The sequence below is a fragment of the Apis mellifera genome, linkage group LG15 (genome assembly GCF_003254395.2).
Source record: "Apis mellifera strain DH4 linkage group LG15, Amel_HAv3.1, whole genome shotgun sequence".
Lineage (NCBI taxonomy): Eukaryota > Metazoa > Arthropoda > Insecta > Hymenoptera > Apidae > Apis > Apis mellifera.
The window spans coordinates 4,691,954-4,708,279 of NC_037652.1; the positions used below are offsets into that span (position 1 = coordinate 4,691,954).

A 16,326-nucleotide genomic window follows, 5' to 3' on the forward strand; every position below is an offset into this window, starting at 1 on the left:
AAACTGTGGATGATTATGCAAATTTATATTTTCATTGAAACAATAAAAAATTAATAATAATTTACAATAATTAACAATAAAAAATAATAAGTTTTTTTATTTTATATATATAAATTTCTTTTAAATGCATAAACATTCATAGTATAATTATTATAATGAGAAATGAAATTTTGATAATTCTTGTTTTATTACAATAAGGATTTGTTTATTGTTTTTATTACAATTATCATATTTACTATATTTGCGAAATCATTTTAATTAAACTAAAATAAGATGTAAATCGGTTTTTAACCTAAACTTAAGATTTAAGAAAAATTATTTATTAAATAGGTTATATTATTTTTATCGTTATAACAGATCTTTAATACGTTTTTTTTTTCACAAGTTTTGATTCATTCTCTAAAAAAATATTATATTCACTTTACTTTACGAAAAATATTCTTTTTATGCAACAGTAAGGATGAAAGGAAATTGCTATTACGAAATAGGGTTATGACTCAAAAAAGGATTGGGGAAACACTGGGAAACACTGCTTTAAAAAACGTAACTCTTCGAATCACATTTTCTATAGGATCACTTTATACCGTATTCATACAATCTAACTTCCGTACGACGTGATTTAACTTTTATATTATATATAGACAGGAATTATAGTAAAATTTTAAGGCATCCAATTTCGATTATATTCTCCGATCTTTATGAAGAGATTCTATCATATGGCCATTCTCTTGGCTCTCGTTTCTCATAAATTTGCAAGTTTACATTTGTTGACAGTTTACATTGAAAATGACACGGTCGATAGATTTCGTAACGCGAAATTTCCTAGAAGTTTGACGATAAAGTCGTTCGATTTTTTATCCTCTTTTCCTCTCTTTCTCTTTACATGACGCGAATTGACTTTTAATCCAAGACGATTTTCGACATCAATCCACGTTTCATTGTAATTTTTGCGTTGAAACGTGATTCGAAGAGTGTCGAAGGAAACGTCAAAGCAATTTAAACGACAGGTAATAACGTTATCTAATCGATCGATTGACGTCATCGATTAATCTCGAACACGATTACGCGTCGAGACATGTGAATTTCTGATTGATGAATGTACGTACAGCTACAGATTTTTATTTTGCAAAATGATAGATCTTTCTGCTATAATCGGAACTGGGAATGATTTTCGCTGATCGATCGAGGGCATCGTTCCTGAATCACGGGTTATCGACCGAGCGGAATGATGTTATCGATTAAACTAGGGGAAAATTTGGACAGAACGCGCGCAATTTAAAAATTTTCGATGAATTGGTCTAACTAACAGAGTAATGGATGGATGAAAAAATGAAACGTCCATTTTCAACACAACACATAAAAAACGCGATATATTTGTGCAAAAAAAAAAAAAAAAAAAAAAAAAAAAAAAGAGAAGAAAAAAATAAATATTCACAATATTTCGTACAGATCTATTCGATACTTGATATAGATACATCTAACGCAATTATATTTGTTATACCTATGTTATGTTACAAAAATAACGTAATCTATGACATATAAAACTTACAATAACGTAGAGACGAAACTCCACGAGGCTAACGGAGGCACACTCAATGTACAATTTACTCGAATAGTATTCGCGCTCTGTCATCACACGCCTCTTTCATTTGCATAGTGAATCACACTTGTCGCAAAACGTAAACTCATACCTTTAAGAAATCTTGCGCAACGGACGCATTAACATCCGCTTGATATCTCACAATCTTATCACGATTCAATACTTTCGTTATAAACTAATGCAGGAGCGGAATCGAGGAGACGAAAGCCACCGGGTGAAAGCGTTTCTATATCAAATGTCAAAGATCACTTTCACCTCGTCTATAATCAAGCGCGAATAAGGAACGTTTCTCGTATTACTGTTACGTAATATATTTTGACATGAAATAGGAATAGAAAATTTAGAAATAAAAATTAAAACGAAAATGAAAATTGATATGTACAAAAAATTTATAAAATATAATATACAACAAAAAGATATTGATCGCAGTATTTACAGATTGAATCAAAATTCGTTTAAATTCTTTTAAAATCTTTTAAAATCTTGATTACGTTTTAAATTATTCTCGTCCAAATATATTTCTCGATAATCGAATTCTTTAAACGAAGAATTCTTTTCTTTATCGATATCAACAAACGATCCACGATTCCGTTCCTGATTTGAGACAATGAGTATTACATGCGTGTGTACGTATAACGTACAGAGTTCTTATGGCAAATTTGCGAATCGAAATTCGCAAATGACTGGCTCTTTCCACGAAGTAATTACAATATACAGTTTTACACTGGAACTACATTTAAATGTACAAATCTCGCGTGAATCAAAGTGAAACTCGTCAGTCAGAAAAACAATGTGTGAAACGATCAAGATAATCTAAGATAAGGAGAGACACAATGAGACACGATGAGACAATCGAATCAACAAAGTAGCTTGCAGTTCTACGTGCACTGATAAATGCCATCGTTTTTAATCTGCAATTACAGAAAGCTGACTCGTTCGTACGAACCGGATTTCACTATCATCAATACCGAGACACTCATTCTTCTTGGAATCTCTACTTAACATAATTACTCTGATTAAGTATACGCGTGTACGTGGTAGGCCAAGTAATCACGCGCATGCGTGGCTCATCGAAGCCTACGACTTTGTACTACCGTCTACCCTGTAAAATCGCTCGCTCGCCAATTCTCAATATAAAAATTAACATTTCACACGACGTGAAATCGATGAAAACTATTACTTAAAGAGATTACATGCAACATAATCGCCTGTAATACTACCAACGTAGGATCGACGAAATTAAAAAAAAGAATATAATATTTATCACCCAGACAGATTGGTTAACTCGGAAATGGATGAAATACTTTGGAATCAGCCTCGATTCTCGAACAAATCTTCGAGACTCCTCAAAGCCTCGTCCCTTTGTTGACCTCGTTGGTCACGTCGAGCGAGACGTTCTTAAGGGCGTTCAGTTTCTCTATGTAACCGACGTCGATACGAAGGTTCCCGCTATCATCGACGACCCCCTGAAGAGTGGCAGTCTTTTCCGCGCCATTCGCGATCGAGGTCACCGAGGACGAGGAAGTAGCGTTCGCCCCGTTCTGCTCGTTCTGCAACCGCGTGCTGCTCGCGTATAATCTCCGCCTACCCGGGAAGAATCTGGAGATCTTCACTGCGAGAGGGTGAAGGAGGTGCTCCTCGTACATGTCTCCTTTCGGGTCGGCTGTCACCAAGCTCACGATAACACCGACGATCACGGTCGACATGCTTCCTATGAACGCGTAGTACATATACGTGATGCTGTACAAGAACTCGACAGGGCCTATACCCGCCGTATCCTCGCTCCCGTTCCTAAGCAACGGTCCATTTTCGTACGAGTTATTGGCCGTGTTGAGATATGGCATGCTGGCTGGCTTGGTGATCCAAGGTGAGAACGTGTCGTTCCGACAATTCTCGGTCGACAGGGGTAACGTTTCCACGTTGTTGCTGACGGTCAGGTGGCCAAACGTGATCCACAAAGTGGTCACGTGGCTGAAGATCATCCCGGCTGCGGCACCCTTCCAGTTGGCGCAAGGAACGAGCATGGCCAGCAGAAAAACGCCGAGCAGGGGGCCTGAGGTGGCCGAAGTCATCAGCATGGACGACTCGATCACTCCCGACAGCATTGCGATGAGGAAGCTCACACCTATTATCAGTACACCGTAGATAACGCTGATCAGCTTGATCAGGCGCAACTGTTGCTTATCTTTCAAGTTTTTCATCGAGGGTATTTGACCGAAGAAGTCCTCGAACGTGACCGTGGCGAGAGAGTTGAGATTAGACATCGCCATGGTGAGGGCGCTGTTGAACAAGGTCGCCATTACGAGGCCCAACAAGCCCGGAAAGTTGAGGAATTTATCTTCCACGTAGAACGGGACGATCTCGTCGAATTTCGAGATGTATCCAAGCGACAGGGGGTCGCAGTCCGCGTAGTTGGCGAAGATTACCATTCCGACCACCCAGGAGAGGGAGTACAGGACGAAGATTATAGGGATGTTGGCCAACATAGTCCTGGAACATATGCATATTATATATTTTTTTTTTCATTGAAATACGAATTATACACTTTTGGATTAAACTCTCTATTCTCACTCCTCGATCTTAACTCTAAAGTATGTCGTTCTTTAGATACACGTACGACTCGATAGCGTCGAGCACCTTAGCCAGAGGAGGGGGAATATCTATCGTTAAAAGTTTGGCCTGCTGCCATTTGACCCTACCGTGGGTGCCAGCCGAAAGACTCATTGATTATGTGGTAAAGGGTAGCGCGGAGAGAATATCGCGAATCGGAAAGTATCTCGGCCAAAGATGGACCTCGCGTGGAAATCTGTTTTAGAGCTAGAGAGACGGTCCATGAATTCGCGAAACTTTTTTAGGACACTTCGAAACTCTCTTAATCCCAGTTCGATACACTTTCCATAGAATTTCAATCGAGAGATGCCGAGGGAGAGGGAAAGATATAGAACGTATCGTAAATTTTTAAAAACGATCATCCATTTCGTACGAATTTTCCCGTAAGTAAGCAGTAACGCCAATTGCAATTTTTTCCTTTCTTTTTTTCCCATTCTCCGCGGAAACTTTATCATCAACGGCCCTCGAAAATGTGTAATAAAACGACAAATCGTGGGTAATTTTGCCCGCTCGCGCGCGCGGTTATATACCCTAATAAAAATCCATACGATGAAACATTTTTATCGCGAGAGTGGAGAACCATGGCCGCGATTATATTCTAATAAAAGTCCATTTCGGGCCGAGGTTTTTATCGCGGCGGTACCGACACTTCGTTTGCTCGAATTTATGCACTAATAAAACAGTCCTGTCCTCGTCGATGTCACGTTATCCCGAAAGGGATAAATTGCCTTTGGAATCGGCCGTTAATTTGTTTCGTACTTTTTTTTTTTTTTTTTTTTTTTTTATCTAGAAACAATGACACACGAGAAACGAAAGGTTTTCGCGTGTCGTTTAAACCTCAAACGAGATCTTTTCGCGCTCGAATCTCTCTGATTGTCAACGAGATTTAATTGGAGATTTCATTCGTAAAATGCGAAGAGACAAGTGTGTACAGAGCCGGACGAAAGTATTGGCACACTGTAATTTTTTTCTTTGCAACGTAGGATTTTTTGTAATTCTTCAGAATTCAAGTATTCACGAAAAATACTAAACTATATCATATCATTTGTAATGCAAAATAGATTGAAATATTTCGAGATGAAATATTCTAAAAGTTTATATATTTTGCATAAACAAATTTAGAATTTGCGAAATATTATATTATATCTAATGCTGTGAATCAAATATTATTTCACGTTTAAGTAAAATATTATTTTCTGTTTATATTTGGTTTCGAAAATAGATGATACAATTTATGCACATTTGAAATATTATTTCATTACGTAAATACTATATATTCAAAACTCTATTTTCTTTGTGAAATAGCATACATGTATAGTGATATTTAATTTCTCTAAAAATTAATCCTTTATTAAACAACTTTAGACTCTAAAATTACAATTTTGACACAAAACGTTTGAGGAAAAAAAATCCTGAGAATAGAGATTTACGAAAAACGTCACTAACAGAGTGTGCGTATATTTTTGTTCGCTACTTTATGAATATTAAACTCGTAAAATTCAAAGTGATATTTTTTCTGCGGATCCATATTTTATTTGTCTAAATCCTTTTAAAATGGCCGAGTTATTATTTTTTTCGCGAGAAAGAGTTTTGTATCTCCCGCGATTTCTAACTAATAACCGTATTTCGAAAGCTGAATAAATAAAGTATGGATATTTCTCGAATTCGTATCCGTCAATCTTTTCACGTTTTATGAATGAATTTATTTATTTTTTCTTTTTCTTTTTACTCTTAATGGAATCGACCCGGATGTATGGTTTCTTCATTTCGAATCATTCGAAAGATTTAACTTTTATCCTCGTGGAAGGACGAAAAGAAGTTCGCAAATTACTTTCAGTCTGCTTTTCATCGTAGGTGTTCATCGTCCATGAAAAACGGAGTTATTGCGTCACGTGAGTTATGAAAAGGGAGCGAGATTTTTTGGTTTTTTTTAAACGACGAACGTCTCGATACTCTATTTAACATTTTTCCAACTGTTTCAACTGGTTTTCTTTCAACGAAAAATTATGTACTTAAATGTCATGTCGTTAATTGTAAGACACGTCATTAAAATTCACTTAACTTGTTACGATAAAATAGGGAATCGATAATCGAATGGAACGTTATTTATTTATTTACTTATTTTTTCTTAATTTTGATAAACAATGATAAGGACCGATCAATCACAAGTAAAGTAAGATTAGATAAGAATTTATATAATCAAGTGAAATGGTTATCACTGAAACACACGCGGTTCGTAGTCAGCTTACAATAATAATAATAATAATAATATCAAGTAAGATAAACGTCAAGCAGGAATAATTTCTACTCTAAGCGTGATGATGATTCATATAGCGCACGTGATTGACCTTTTAATTGAAATGTCAGTCGTCAATTGAACCACACCAGAACCCAAACTGTACAATTCCATCAAAGTTAATTATTCGGTTTTTATTAAACACTTAACATTATACATTTTTCAAGAAATGGTTTATTTAATGGATTTAATTAACGAGTACCTCAATTGAGGAAGATTGAGAATCCACTGTTACCATTCCAATTTAAAATCTGTTAAAGTAAGAGAATAAATAATAAAAATACACAAGGGAAGAGTTATTTCAACCTACAACTTCTGTATAATTAATTTCTGTAAAATGTTTTGTACAGTGATCGTTGTGATCCCGCCCGCCAATTGTCTCAATTCGGGAGGAGGGGGAAAAGAAATAAAAAGAGGGAGTAAAAAGCGGAAAGAAAAAGTAGACACGATCGATCGGACAGAGTTTCTTTTGAGATCATTCCCGGAAGGATTTCCCTCCTTTCGTCTTTCTAGCTCGAGGGAAAACAGTCGATTTCGTGTACACGTCGACTAAGTGATCCGCAAACTTTCAACTCACACCCTCCTCTTACTTTATTTCTGGGATACAAGACATATTCTCATCCTTCGTGGAGAGACGTGGTCGATGATAGTTCCGATTGCTTGGCCGGAAAGCCGCTCTAAGGGGCCAACAATGGCGGCGACAATGGCGGCCGTGAGAAATTAATCCAATTAATTCTTATCTCGATCATTTTTTTTTTTTTTTAATAATATCACAAGCAATCCAGGTCAACGAAGTTGAGCAAAATGTTTCTCTCGATTTTCTAGAAAAATTTTTTCGTCCAAAAATTTATTTTGAATAAACCGTTACAAACTATCATTTCATCGGAAAACTTTATTAAAAAATAAACTAACAATTTTTTTTTTTATTTATAATTGAATTGTAAAGGAAAGGCAATTCAATCTTTTAGGGTGTAATCAAAAATTCGCGTAGAAATGGAGGAAAAATGATTATCTCGTTACATGAAAAGATCGAGGATCAAGATTTTAAATGTCTAATCAAACTTTTTATTATATCGAATTTTCAATATACAAATCGCTTATTGAAAAATCACTTCTACGTTTAAATATATCGAATCTCGCAACACGTAATGTTATCTCTGCACAATACTTATTTACATATCAGTCGCGTAAAATGCTAATGTCGTGCATGCCTCGAAGTCATAGCGTATACACAAGCGATCTCTGCTATATTCCGCAAACTTCTCGAATATACCGTCTGATTTTTTTTCTCTTTTCTCTCTCTCTCTCTCTTTCTCTCGGCCGAAAATTGCCGAAACACCAGGGATAGATTTCGGGGAATCAATGGTTCCAGGAATTTCGAAATTTCGCCGCGAGCCGTGTAATTTCGACTCGAGCGTTATTCCTCGCTAAATTATTATTACGGAAATGCGAGGTAACGCGGTTAATAAAAATGATAAAAAAAAAAAAAAAAAAAACAATAAAAGTACGGAATACCCGTCAAAATGACGGGTTTCCAATTTTTCAATGTTCTCGCAATTACGAGAAATATATTATACGGGTGGTTTACTCGCGAAATTAATTTGATTTTTATCGGGATAGAAACGTCATCGGTAATACGTACGTGTTATACCGATAACGATCCATTATTCCGTCCGTTAATAATTCCATCTTATATGCCGAGGAAAATCGATTTTGCAGTCTCGTTTATTATTGAATTTTCAATTTGATTTTTCGAGAAAGATTCGACGAAAGAAATTATATACTCACTTGATCACTTTCCTCTCGCTGGTCATGCTACAATATCTCTGCACGAAGTTCTGCTGACAACCGAAGATGGACAGGCTCATGAATAATTGACCCAGAGTTGCCGACAGAGTCGTCACTCGAAGTGTGGGATCGAAATTCATGCTGAAACCAGAGATCGGTTCGATTAATTTGATCGGAGGGATTGATAATTTTCTTGTTTCTCAAAATTAATGAAAATGGAAGATATTTTTTTTTTTTCTCTTCTTTATTTTAAATCGAAGATACGTTGTTCATTGGAAGCTGATACCGATTACTGATATCGATTATTCAGAAATTATTTTCCCCTTTCTTGATTAAAGTTTTCTACAATAATAGTTTCTCATTTTTCGAGATGCATTCGAAATTAGAAGAATCTATATACAATGGAAAGATTATATATAAAGAAAGTCTTTGTATTTAAAGATATACAAATATTTCAGGATAGGAGAAATTTTTATAGTTATTAATGTTATTTGCTAGTTGAATTAGAAAACAAACATTTTTCTATTTACATTTTCGCCATTATTCTTTGTAAACAATTTGTACGTATTTATTTAAACGAGAATGACACGTGGGAAAATTATTATATAAATTTTTTTTAATTATCTCGGATATTTTGAAATGATAAATAAGAATACATCGTGAATAAGAAAGTATGGTATAAATATTTAGGATAATAAAATAAAATAATAGTAGAATCGAGGCAAATATCAATGACATAATAGCACGTGAACACTTTCGTTTAACATCGATTCGAATCTCGACTAGATTTCGAATCGTGAAACTTGGATCAATGATTAAGCCAATAAGATTTGTCGATATCTAAATTTAACCAATGTTTACACTTACTCGAAGAATTCCAATCGGCCACGTTCGTACGTCACGTTTAAAATTTGACTGGGACCGATATCAGCGGAGCCTCTCACGATTATCACGAGCGACACACCGATCATGGTCAAACCTTGTATAACGTCTGAGAGGATGGCCGCTTTCAGTCCTCCCTGCGAATGCATAAACATATGAGAAATTCATGAATTTTTTTTTTTTTTTACTCAAAATTTTGATAATTTCTTCTTTTTGAAGTGATTTAATTTTTTATATCCCATTTAAAATTCTTCCTCCTGGGATAATTTAAATTTTTAATCAAATGATAAGGGAAATTCTCGAAATTTTTGTACAGACATGATAGAAAATTTTAGAAATTAATTCTCGATATCTCAAAAGATGTAATTTCTCTTTACCACTCTTTATCATTTTTCTTTCTCTTTTTATCATTCTTTAACAGCAACTTTCATTCTCAACGCAATCCACTAGAAAGAAAAGCATTTTCGAAAAAAACAATTTCTCTTATTTTCAAATATATTCGCAACGATACGCGCATTCAATTCCTGTGAATTGAATCGCTACGAATACAAATTTCTCTAATTGCAAAGCACTGCGTTTTTTCAAATATTTTCTTCTACTATCACCACAAAAAAAAACGCGACCTACGAAAAAAAAAAACAAAAAGAAAAATGCAAACACGGAGAGAGAGAAAGATGGATATTTAATCCGACGGACGAAAAAGCGAAAATCGCGCGTTTATAACGCGAGAATATGCGAGGGAATATTTCAAACGAATTGAAAATTATTGGACGACACGGAAATGAATTCACGTGTACGACGCACGGGAAAGGCGAGTATAAAATGGACATTTTCACGTGGTTCTCTTGCCTCCCGCGCGTTGTTCCACGGAAATTTTACGATCACGCGTGTTGTATTTACGATGCTTTCGATGGGAGGAAATGTCCTTTCGAACGGCCAACCATCCTCTCGGATACAGAATAATTGATGGGGCGAAAATGCGACGGCGGCTATCGTAAGGACGATTTTAAATGAATCAGCGCGAAAAATCATCGGCCTCTTTGACTTTCTTCTCCCCTTCCTTTTGTCGTTGCTGTAAATCGCGTGGCCGATGAACTCTTCTCGAATGAATATTTATGATCCGGACCGAGTATCGTTAGTTTCGTGAAATATTTTGATCGAAAGTGTAAAAGATAAATTAAGAGAATTTCTTTGAATTAAATTTGAGAAAAAATTTGATTTTGTTTGTTTTTTTTTTCTTCGTTTCTTTCTATTAATCGCAGTGGATAAATATCTATGTATTGATAAACGTTCTTTTAAAATATATATTTAAAACAGCATCAAATAAGTATTATATGTTACGATTACGAAGCCGAGTTCGAGCCGACTTTTTGCTGAATTTTTATAAACTCGAACGTATAAATTATTCATTATTTTTTTTTTTTTTCAGCATAATAATAAGTTCGAGAGCTATAGATTAACGCTCGTGTTTATTCGCATTTTAATAATAATAAAGAAAAGAAAAAGTTGAAAATACGAGATGGAATTAAGATTAAACTTTACGATGTTTGCTTCGTAAGATTTCCATAAATATCTACGATTTGGTCGAATGATAAATTTCTCTCTAAATATTTGGCGTTTAAATATTAAGAAAATTTCACGATCTTATTAACCTTTCTCTAATACCAAATACGAGAAAAATGAATTGTTAATTTTTTGGATTGCATAATTTTTTTTACTATATACGTGTCATGATTTGTTTACATGTCTCTACATTCTGAAAAAAATTTTTTTTTTTCGAAAAAGTTCGCGATCACCTGCCATGGAATAGGAAATTCCCATGACGCGTACGTTCTGTTTATCCGCATCGAATGCATTAATTCAATCGATTTAGAAACTAACTTTCGACGATTATTTTCGATTCTAAATAAACACGATTAAACGAGTTTTTTTTGCCCCAAAAATTGATACGAAAAACCAGGTTAAACAGGCGAATACATTTGAGAATAAAACTGTCCAGAGTTTGCTTTAAAAAAATTATTTCTCTGCTTAATGCACGCAACGAAATTAATTATCCGAGAGTAATTGTCAACTCTCAAGTTTTCATATTCGCATCTTTAAATTGGAAATTACACCGTGTGTGTACATTTGAGAATAAAATTTTAAAAGAATAAAAGAAAAAAAATAATTTTCCATTAAGTTGCATTAAGAAATAATCCAATATCACATTCATTTCAAGAGCAAGCAATCCTCGATAATTTTCTTTTCAAATTACATTCGCGTCGAACGTTAAAATTACACTCACCATAATTGAAAAGGCGACAGATATAGATGTAATGCCGACTATACTGGCCCAGTAAGGCAGGCCAATCACAGCCTTAAGAGCTACGCAAGGCGTGAATATCGTGACGGCCAAGTTCAGCAGGCTTCGTATCACGTAGGAGAAGCTTGCGAGGCATCTGACTAGCTTCGACTTGAACCTGGGAAATTAGCATAATTACGAGAGGTCTATTCTCCGCTTATATATATATATTATAGCCGGACATAATCGTTAAGCGGGAATAATATCGTCTCAAGGTTTATGGGAAAATATCTCGACTCTGAAAACTCATTCTCAACGAACAATCGTCCTCCGCCCGAGAGAAAGTTCTGTCTTTCGGCGGAGGAGAATAATTTTTAGCGAGGAAAAAAAAAGAAAAAAAAGAATAGGAGGCGGATTTATACGGTGGCTGGTAGCACGTAAATTGAAAATGTAAAGTAGCCTGGTTCCAGGCAAGCAAAGCACGACGATATCGAGTTGCTCGAGAGCGTATCGTGTACAAGGTGAATTCAAATTTTCCCCGTGATCCGTCACGCGTCCACGTGATTTCGTGGCGAATTATTTCTGGGAAGATATCTCGAACGATCTAGTCTATTAACTTTACATTGTGTCTTCCATTATTTAATTGTTGTGTTCGTACAAAAAAAAAAAAAAAAAAAAAAAGAAAAACTTCCGGCAAATTTTCCTCTCAACGTGTATACATAGGGTATTTCATCAGAGATTAGAAATAATTGAAATAATAATTGTTCATTACGTTGAATAATTTTTCCCTAATGGAAGATCGAGTTTCTTTCTTTGAATAATAATTATTAACTTAATCATTCTATCTTCCAAAGTATTAACCGAGAGAAGAAAGTATCAAAGATGAAAGTAGAATTTAATTTAATATCAATGGTTCGGATGAAACGCCCTATATATATATATCTCCTTCAAAAAAAAAAAGAAAAGAAAAACAGGAGAGATTCCCAGCGAGCGAATTTTCAAGGATCCAATTCCCGCGCGAGCGTTATTCTCGACGTTATTCCCGCGAAATGATGATCGCGGGGCGATCCGATGGAAACACGACTCTCGGTAGATAATTACCTCATATCTAGATACTGATAGACGGACGTGATCCCGAGGCTGTAGTAAACCGGGACGAAGATGAAGCACACGATGGGATACGCGAGCATCATACCGTAGATGACCTCCCACATGGCGCTCCCTCTATAGTACAGCTCCGACGGATAACCTAGAAAGGATCTGACGCCAAGCGTGCCGCGCGCGATCGACAGCATCATGGCGCCCATAGATACGGTCCCCGTAGCGAACACGTAATCGGCCTTGGTCGCCTCCTTCCGCCTGCCGCGAAATTTCCCCCACAATGGTATCACGAACGAGGCAACGATGCAACCGACGAAGACCAGATAGTCGGTCACCATGGACGACGGTTTGATCGTCATCCCGGGCTCTCTTGGGATTCCGCCGCCTCTTCCTTCACCCTCGAGTACTGCTGCTGCCTGCTTTCGGGAAACAAGAGCGTACGAACAATGTTACCGACGTGGTACTCGTTTATCCTTAACGGCCTCGTGTTTGAATCTATCCGCGGAACGGCCACGAGCAAGAGGTTGGTCGAGCTATGTTTACAGATGTCGCGTATTTAGCTACTTTCTATCCTTTGCGTGCAAATAGAGATGGACGTTCGTGATTGCTTTCGCTCTCGCGCGTGCCTCGAGCGCCGCGTTTCTGAAACGACGCGTTACGACGGACGTTAGAGATTTTTTTTTTTTCGAACGCTTCGAAGTTTCGATGCGTGTTTTATTTTCACCGGGTGTGTGTGTGTGTGGGTATATATATATACGATGGGAGATCGATGCGATCGGAAGACGGCGCGTACTGTGACTGAACGCAATCCGTAAACCACTTCACGTTATTATGTTCGGCACATGGAGAGAGACGGAGGTATTCGCGGCGATAGAGCGACGAGCATCGACTCGTCTGACTATCTTCCTCGAAACGGTGAGAAGGGAGGGATAGGTAAGTGGAAGGGACTAGTGGCGGTAAGCCACTGGTTAAAAGCTTTTTTCTTATCTTCCTGCTCTATTGTTTATCGCGATGACACGTTAACGGCCTCGTGTTTGTGGAAACTTGAAAAACACATGTATTTGCATATTGTATATTGAATTTGATAATAATCGTGCATAATTCCGTCTAAATCGATCGTTCAATGTTTGTGATATAACGTGATCAGTTTTACTGGCAACACGTGAGCGCTAGGTATTGCGGATCTTCGTGTTTGAGAAGAGGGAAGGCTGTGCGATGCGAACTTGTTTGTTCGCAAAATTTCGTGTAGCTAAGTACATACTTACAGATCATACTTTGTTTGGAATTTGAGAGAGAATTATTGCCATCGTTTTTTATTTTATTATATTTTCAAATGGAAAAAAAGAGCAAAAGAAAAAATCTTTCGAACGAGATAATTAAAAAGAGAGGTTATAATATCTTTAATGAAATATAAAAAAAAAAACACCTTTATCGAGTTCATGAATTTGCAAATGTGAAAAGATGAAGTCATCGAAATACGGTATAAGTAGAATTAAAAACTTTAATCCAATGAATCAGGAGAGAGAGCTAAGTCAAGACGATCATTCAAGATGAAAGAAAAAAGAAAAAAAAGAAATTCTCGTAAAAAAGTTCATCTCTCGCGAAAGAACATCGGAACCGAGCATGAAAGAATCAAAAGAGAGAGAGAGAGAGAGAGAGGAAAATAGAAGAAAAGATCTTATATCCAGCAAAAAAAATTTTATATCTCTTTTGAAAAATCGCTTTTCCCAACTTAACCCACTTTCCCATTCCGAGTCACAGATTTTTCCATCCTTTCTTCGCGTTATGCTTACTTTTATTCCCCTAAAAAGAATTTCAATCTCAATCGATCGTTATCGAGGAGAGGGAGAGAAGGAAGGAAGGGGGGAGGGGAAGGAGAAAAAGCTTCCTCGACAGGAAAACGAGAACAATTTCTTCGTTAACGCCATCGAACGCTATATCTCGTATGCTTCTCGAAAAACGATTTGAATTCGAGTCGCGTGGGTTGCACAACGTCACGACCGGGTCACGACTCTTCCCTCCATTGTCTCGTTCGGTTGATTTTCGAAAAATAGGAATTAGGAAATATTCCACTCCGAATACCTGCGTGCCTGCGAGAGAGCGGCGGTCTCTCCTCATCCTCGTTTCCGCGAGGTTACAATGCGAAATCAATTGGAGGCTATTTATCGTGCCACGTTTAACCCATTTCACTCGGGGCAATCGAACGGTCGACCGCTTCGTACCCCCGCGGGGAATATTTCGTATGCGGGTCGGGTATTCTTTAACCGGAGTTGTTTCTCCGTTCGAAATGAACGAGAGACTGTACGAATTTCTTTATCGAGTCCACAGCCGCTTACTGCTCGCCGCCGCTCTTTGAAAAACCCGATCGACTCTGCGAGGATCATTTGTGGAAATTATTTAGAATTGGTGAATACGGTGGGTTTGGGGATTTCCTTTTGTGGTTGATTGGAAGAGGGCGCGTGAATTTTTTAAGACGGAGAGAAAGAGAGGAAGAATCGAGAATCGTTATCTTCTTTTCTGATTAATTTTTTTTTTTTTCTCGCCAGCAATTTCGGGTAATTGAATCTTTCGAATCTTCGAAGATAGAACTAGAAGAGTTATATTATATATTTATTTATTCGTTCATTTTAGGAAATATACGTTCTTTTCTGTTTTAAATTTATCCGACGATGTTTTCGTTATAATTTTCTATTACATTAACGACGAAAAAATATTTATTTATATCTCTCGATTATTTATTTATTTTTACTACGATTTATTCATTTTATTTTTACATTCCTTTTTTTTTTTTTTTTTATCACGAATAACGATACCGAGTTCGTTTTAAAAGAATCTGTGCAGGGTTATCGGAAGTGTCATTCGATTTCTCCGGATTCTAGATCGATTCTGATCCACCCCCTCGTGCGTATTCTATGAATCTCGCCGAAACGTTACGAATTATGTAAATAACCGATAGAAGCGTGCATATAACGCAACCGGATTCATCTGCTCCAGTTCAGCTGATACGTCAGCCTCATGTGTCATGTGACACATGATCCACTTGTTTTCTGCGTGCCTATCGGAACATATTCGCTCTTGACAATTAATACACACCAGCGATCGACGAATCATCATCCAATTACGTATAAACGAACAAAGAACACCATGTATAATAGTAATATTATTTTCTGCCTTCTGTTATTTCACTTAGGTCAGTAACTCTGCAATTTTTCTTTTTTTTTTTTTCAGAATTTCAAAAAAATTCTTCTTTCTCTCATTCTTTATTTAGGTTCTTCTTTCGTCGTATTATTTTCTCAATAATTCAGATTTTCATCAAACTCTCCAATTTTTTTTTTAAATTTTAACCCAAGAGGTTTATCCAACTTCGTTCGATTTCGAAACTTTTGATTTCTTCCTTTTTCTTATTGTTTGTTTAATTTGATCTCCGTTGATTTATCGATTGATTTTCCCTTTTTGATGAATTTTTAAAAATATTTCTGCAATGACTCTTCACCGAATTTAATTTCCAATCTATATATATTTTTTTAAAATACTGAAAATAACATCAAAATGATATCAAAAATAATTTGCGCCCTGTTCATAATTTTTCTTTAAATCACAATATTCAATTCAGCCAATAACCAACATTCTCCCCACTCCTCGGAATCGCTCTCATCCCTCCTCATCGTTGCACAAATCTTCAATGATAATATCACCGCAATAAAATCTACTCGTGAAAGATGAAAAGATCCCGTCGGCTTTAATCGGTTCACCTTGAAACCGCGATGC

General features: G+C 36.4%; 1 protein-coding gene across 1 annotated transcript; it reads right to left on the minus strand.

Annotated features, from left to right (window-relative positions):
* Window positions 1-1,424: 1,424 nt before the first annotated feature.
* Window positions 1,425-13,421, minus strand: LOC410626 (sodium-coupled monocarboxylate transporter 1). The gene is made up of 5 exons (XM_016916549.2): window positions 12,559-13,421; window positions 11,461-11,635; window positions 9,162-9,313; window positions 8,295-8,435; window positions 1,425-4,090 (listed from the first exon to the last, which is right to left on the minus strand). The coding sequence occupies exons 1-5, from the start codon at window positions 12,915-12,917 to the stop codon at window positions 2,947-2,949; spliced, it is 1,971 nt and encodes a 656-aa protein (XP_016772038.1). The 5' UTR covers window positions 12,918-13,421; the 3' UTR covers window positions 1,425-2,946.
* Between the last annotated feature and the right edge of the window lie 2,905 nt (window positions 13,422-16,326).

What these genes read in the sequence shown, in the direction of transcription:
- LOC410626 (XM_016916549.2), bottom strand. Translation starts at nt 12,917, where the DNA reads ATGACGATCAAACCGTCGTCCATGGTGACCGACTATCTGGTCTTCGTC. An exon ending in GGCCGATTGGAATTCTTCGA is followed by an intron (nt 8,436 to 9,161) that starts GTAAGTGTAAAC and finishes CTCTGGTTTCAG; the next exon opens with CATGAATTTCGATCCCACAC. An exon ending in AGCGAGAGGAAAGTGATCAA is followed by an intron (nt 4,091 to 8,294) that starts GTGAGTATATAA and finishes CATATGTTCCAG; the next exon opens with GACTATGTTGGCCAACATCC.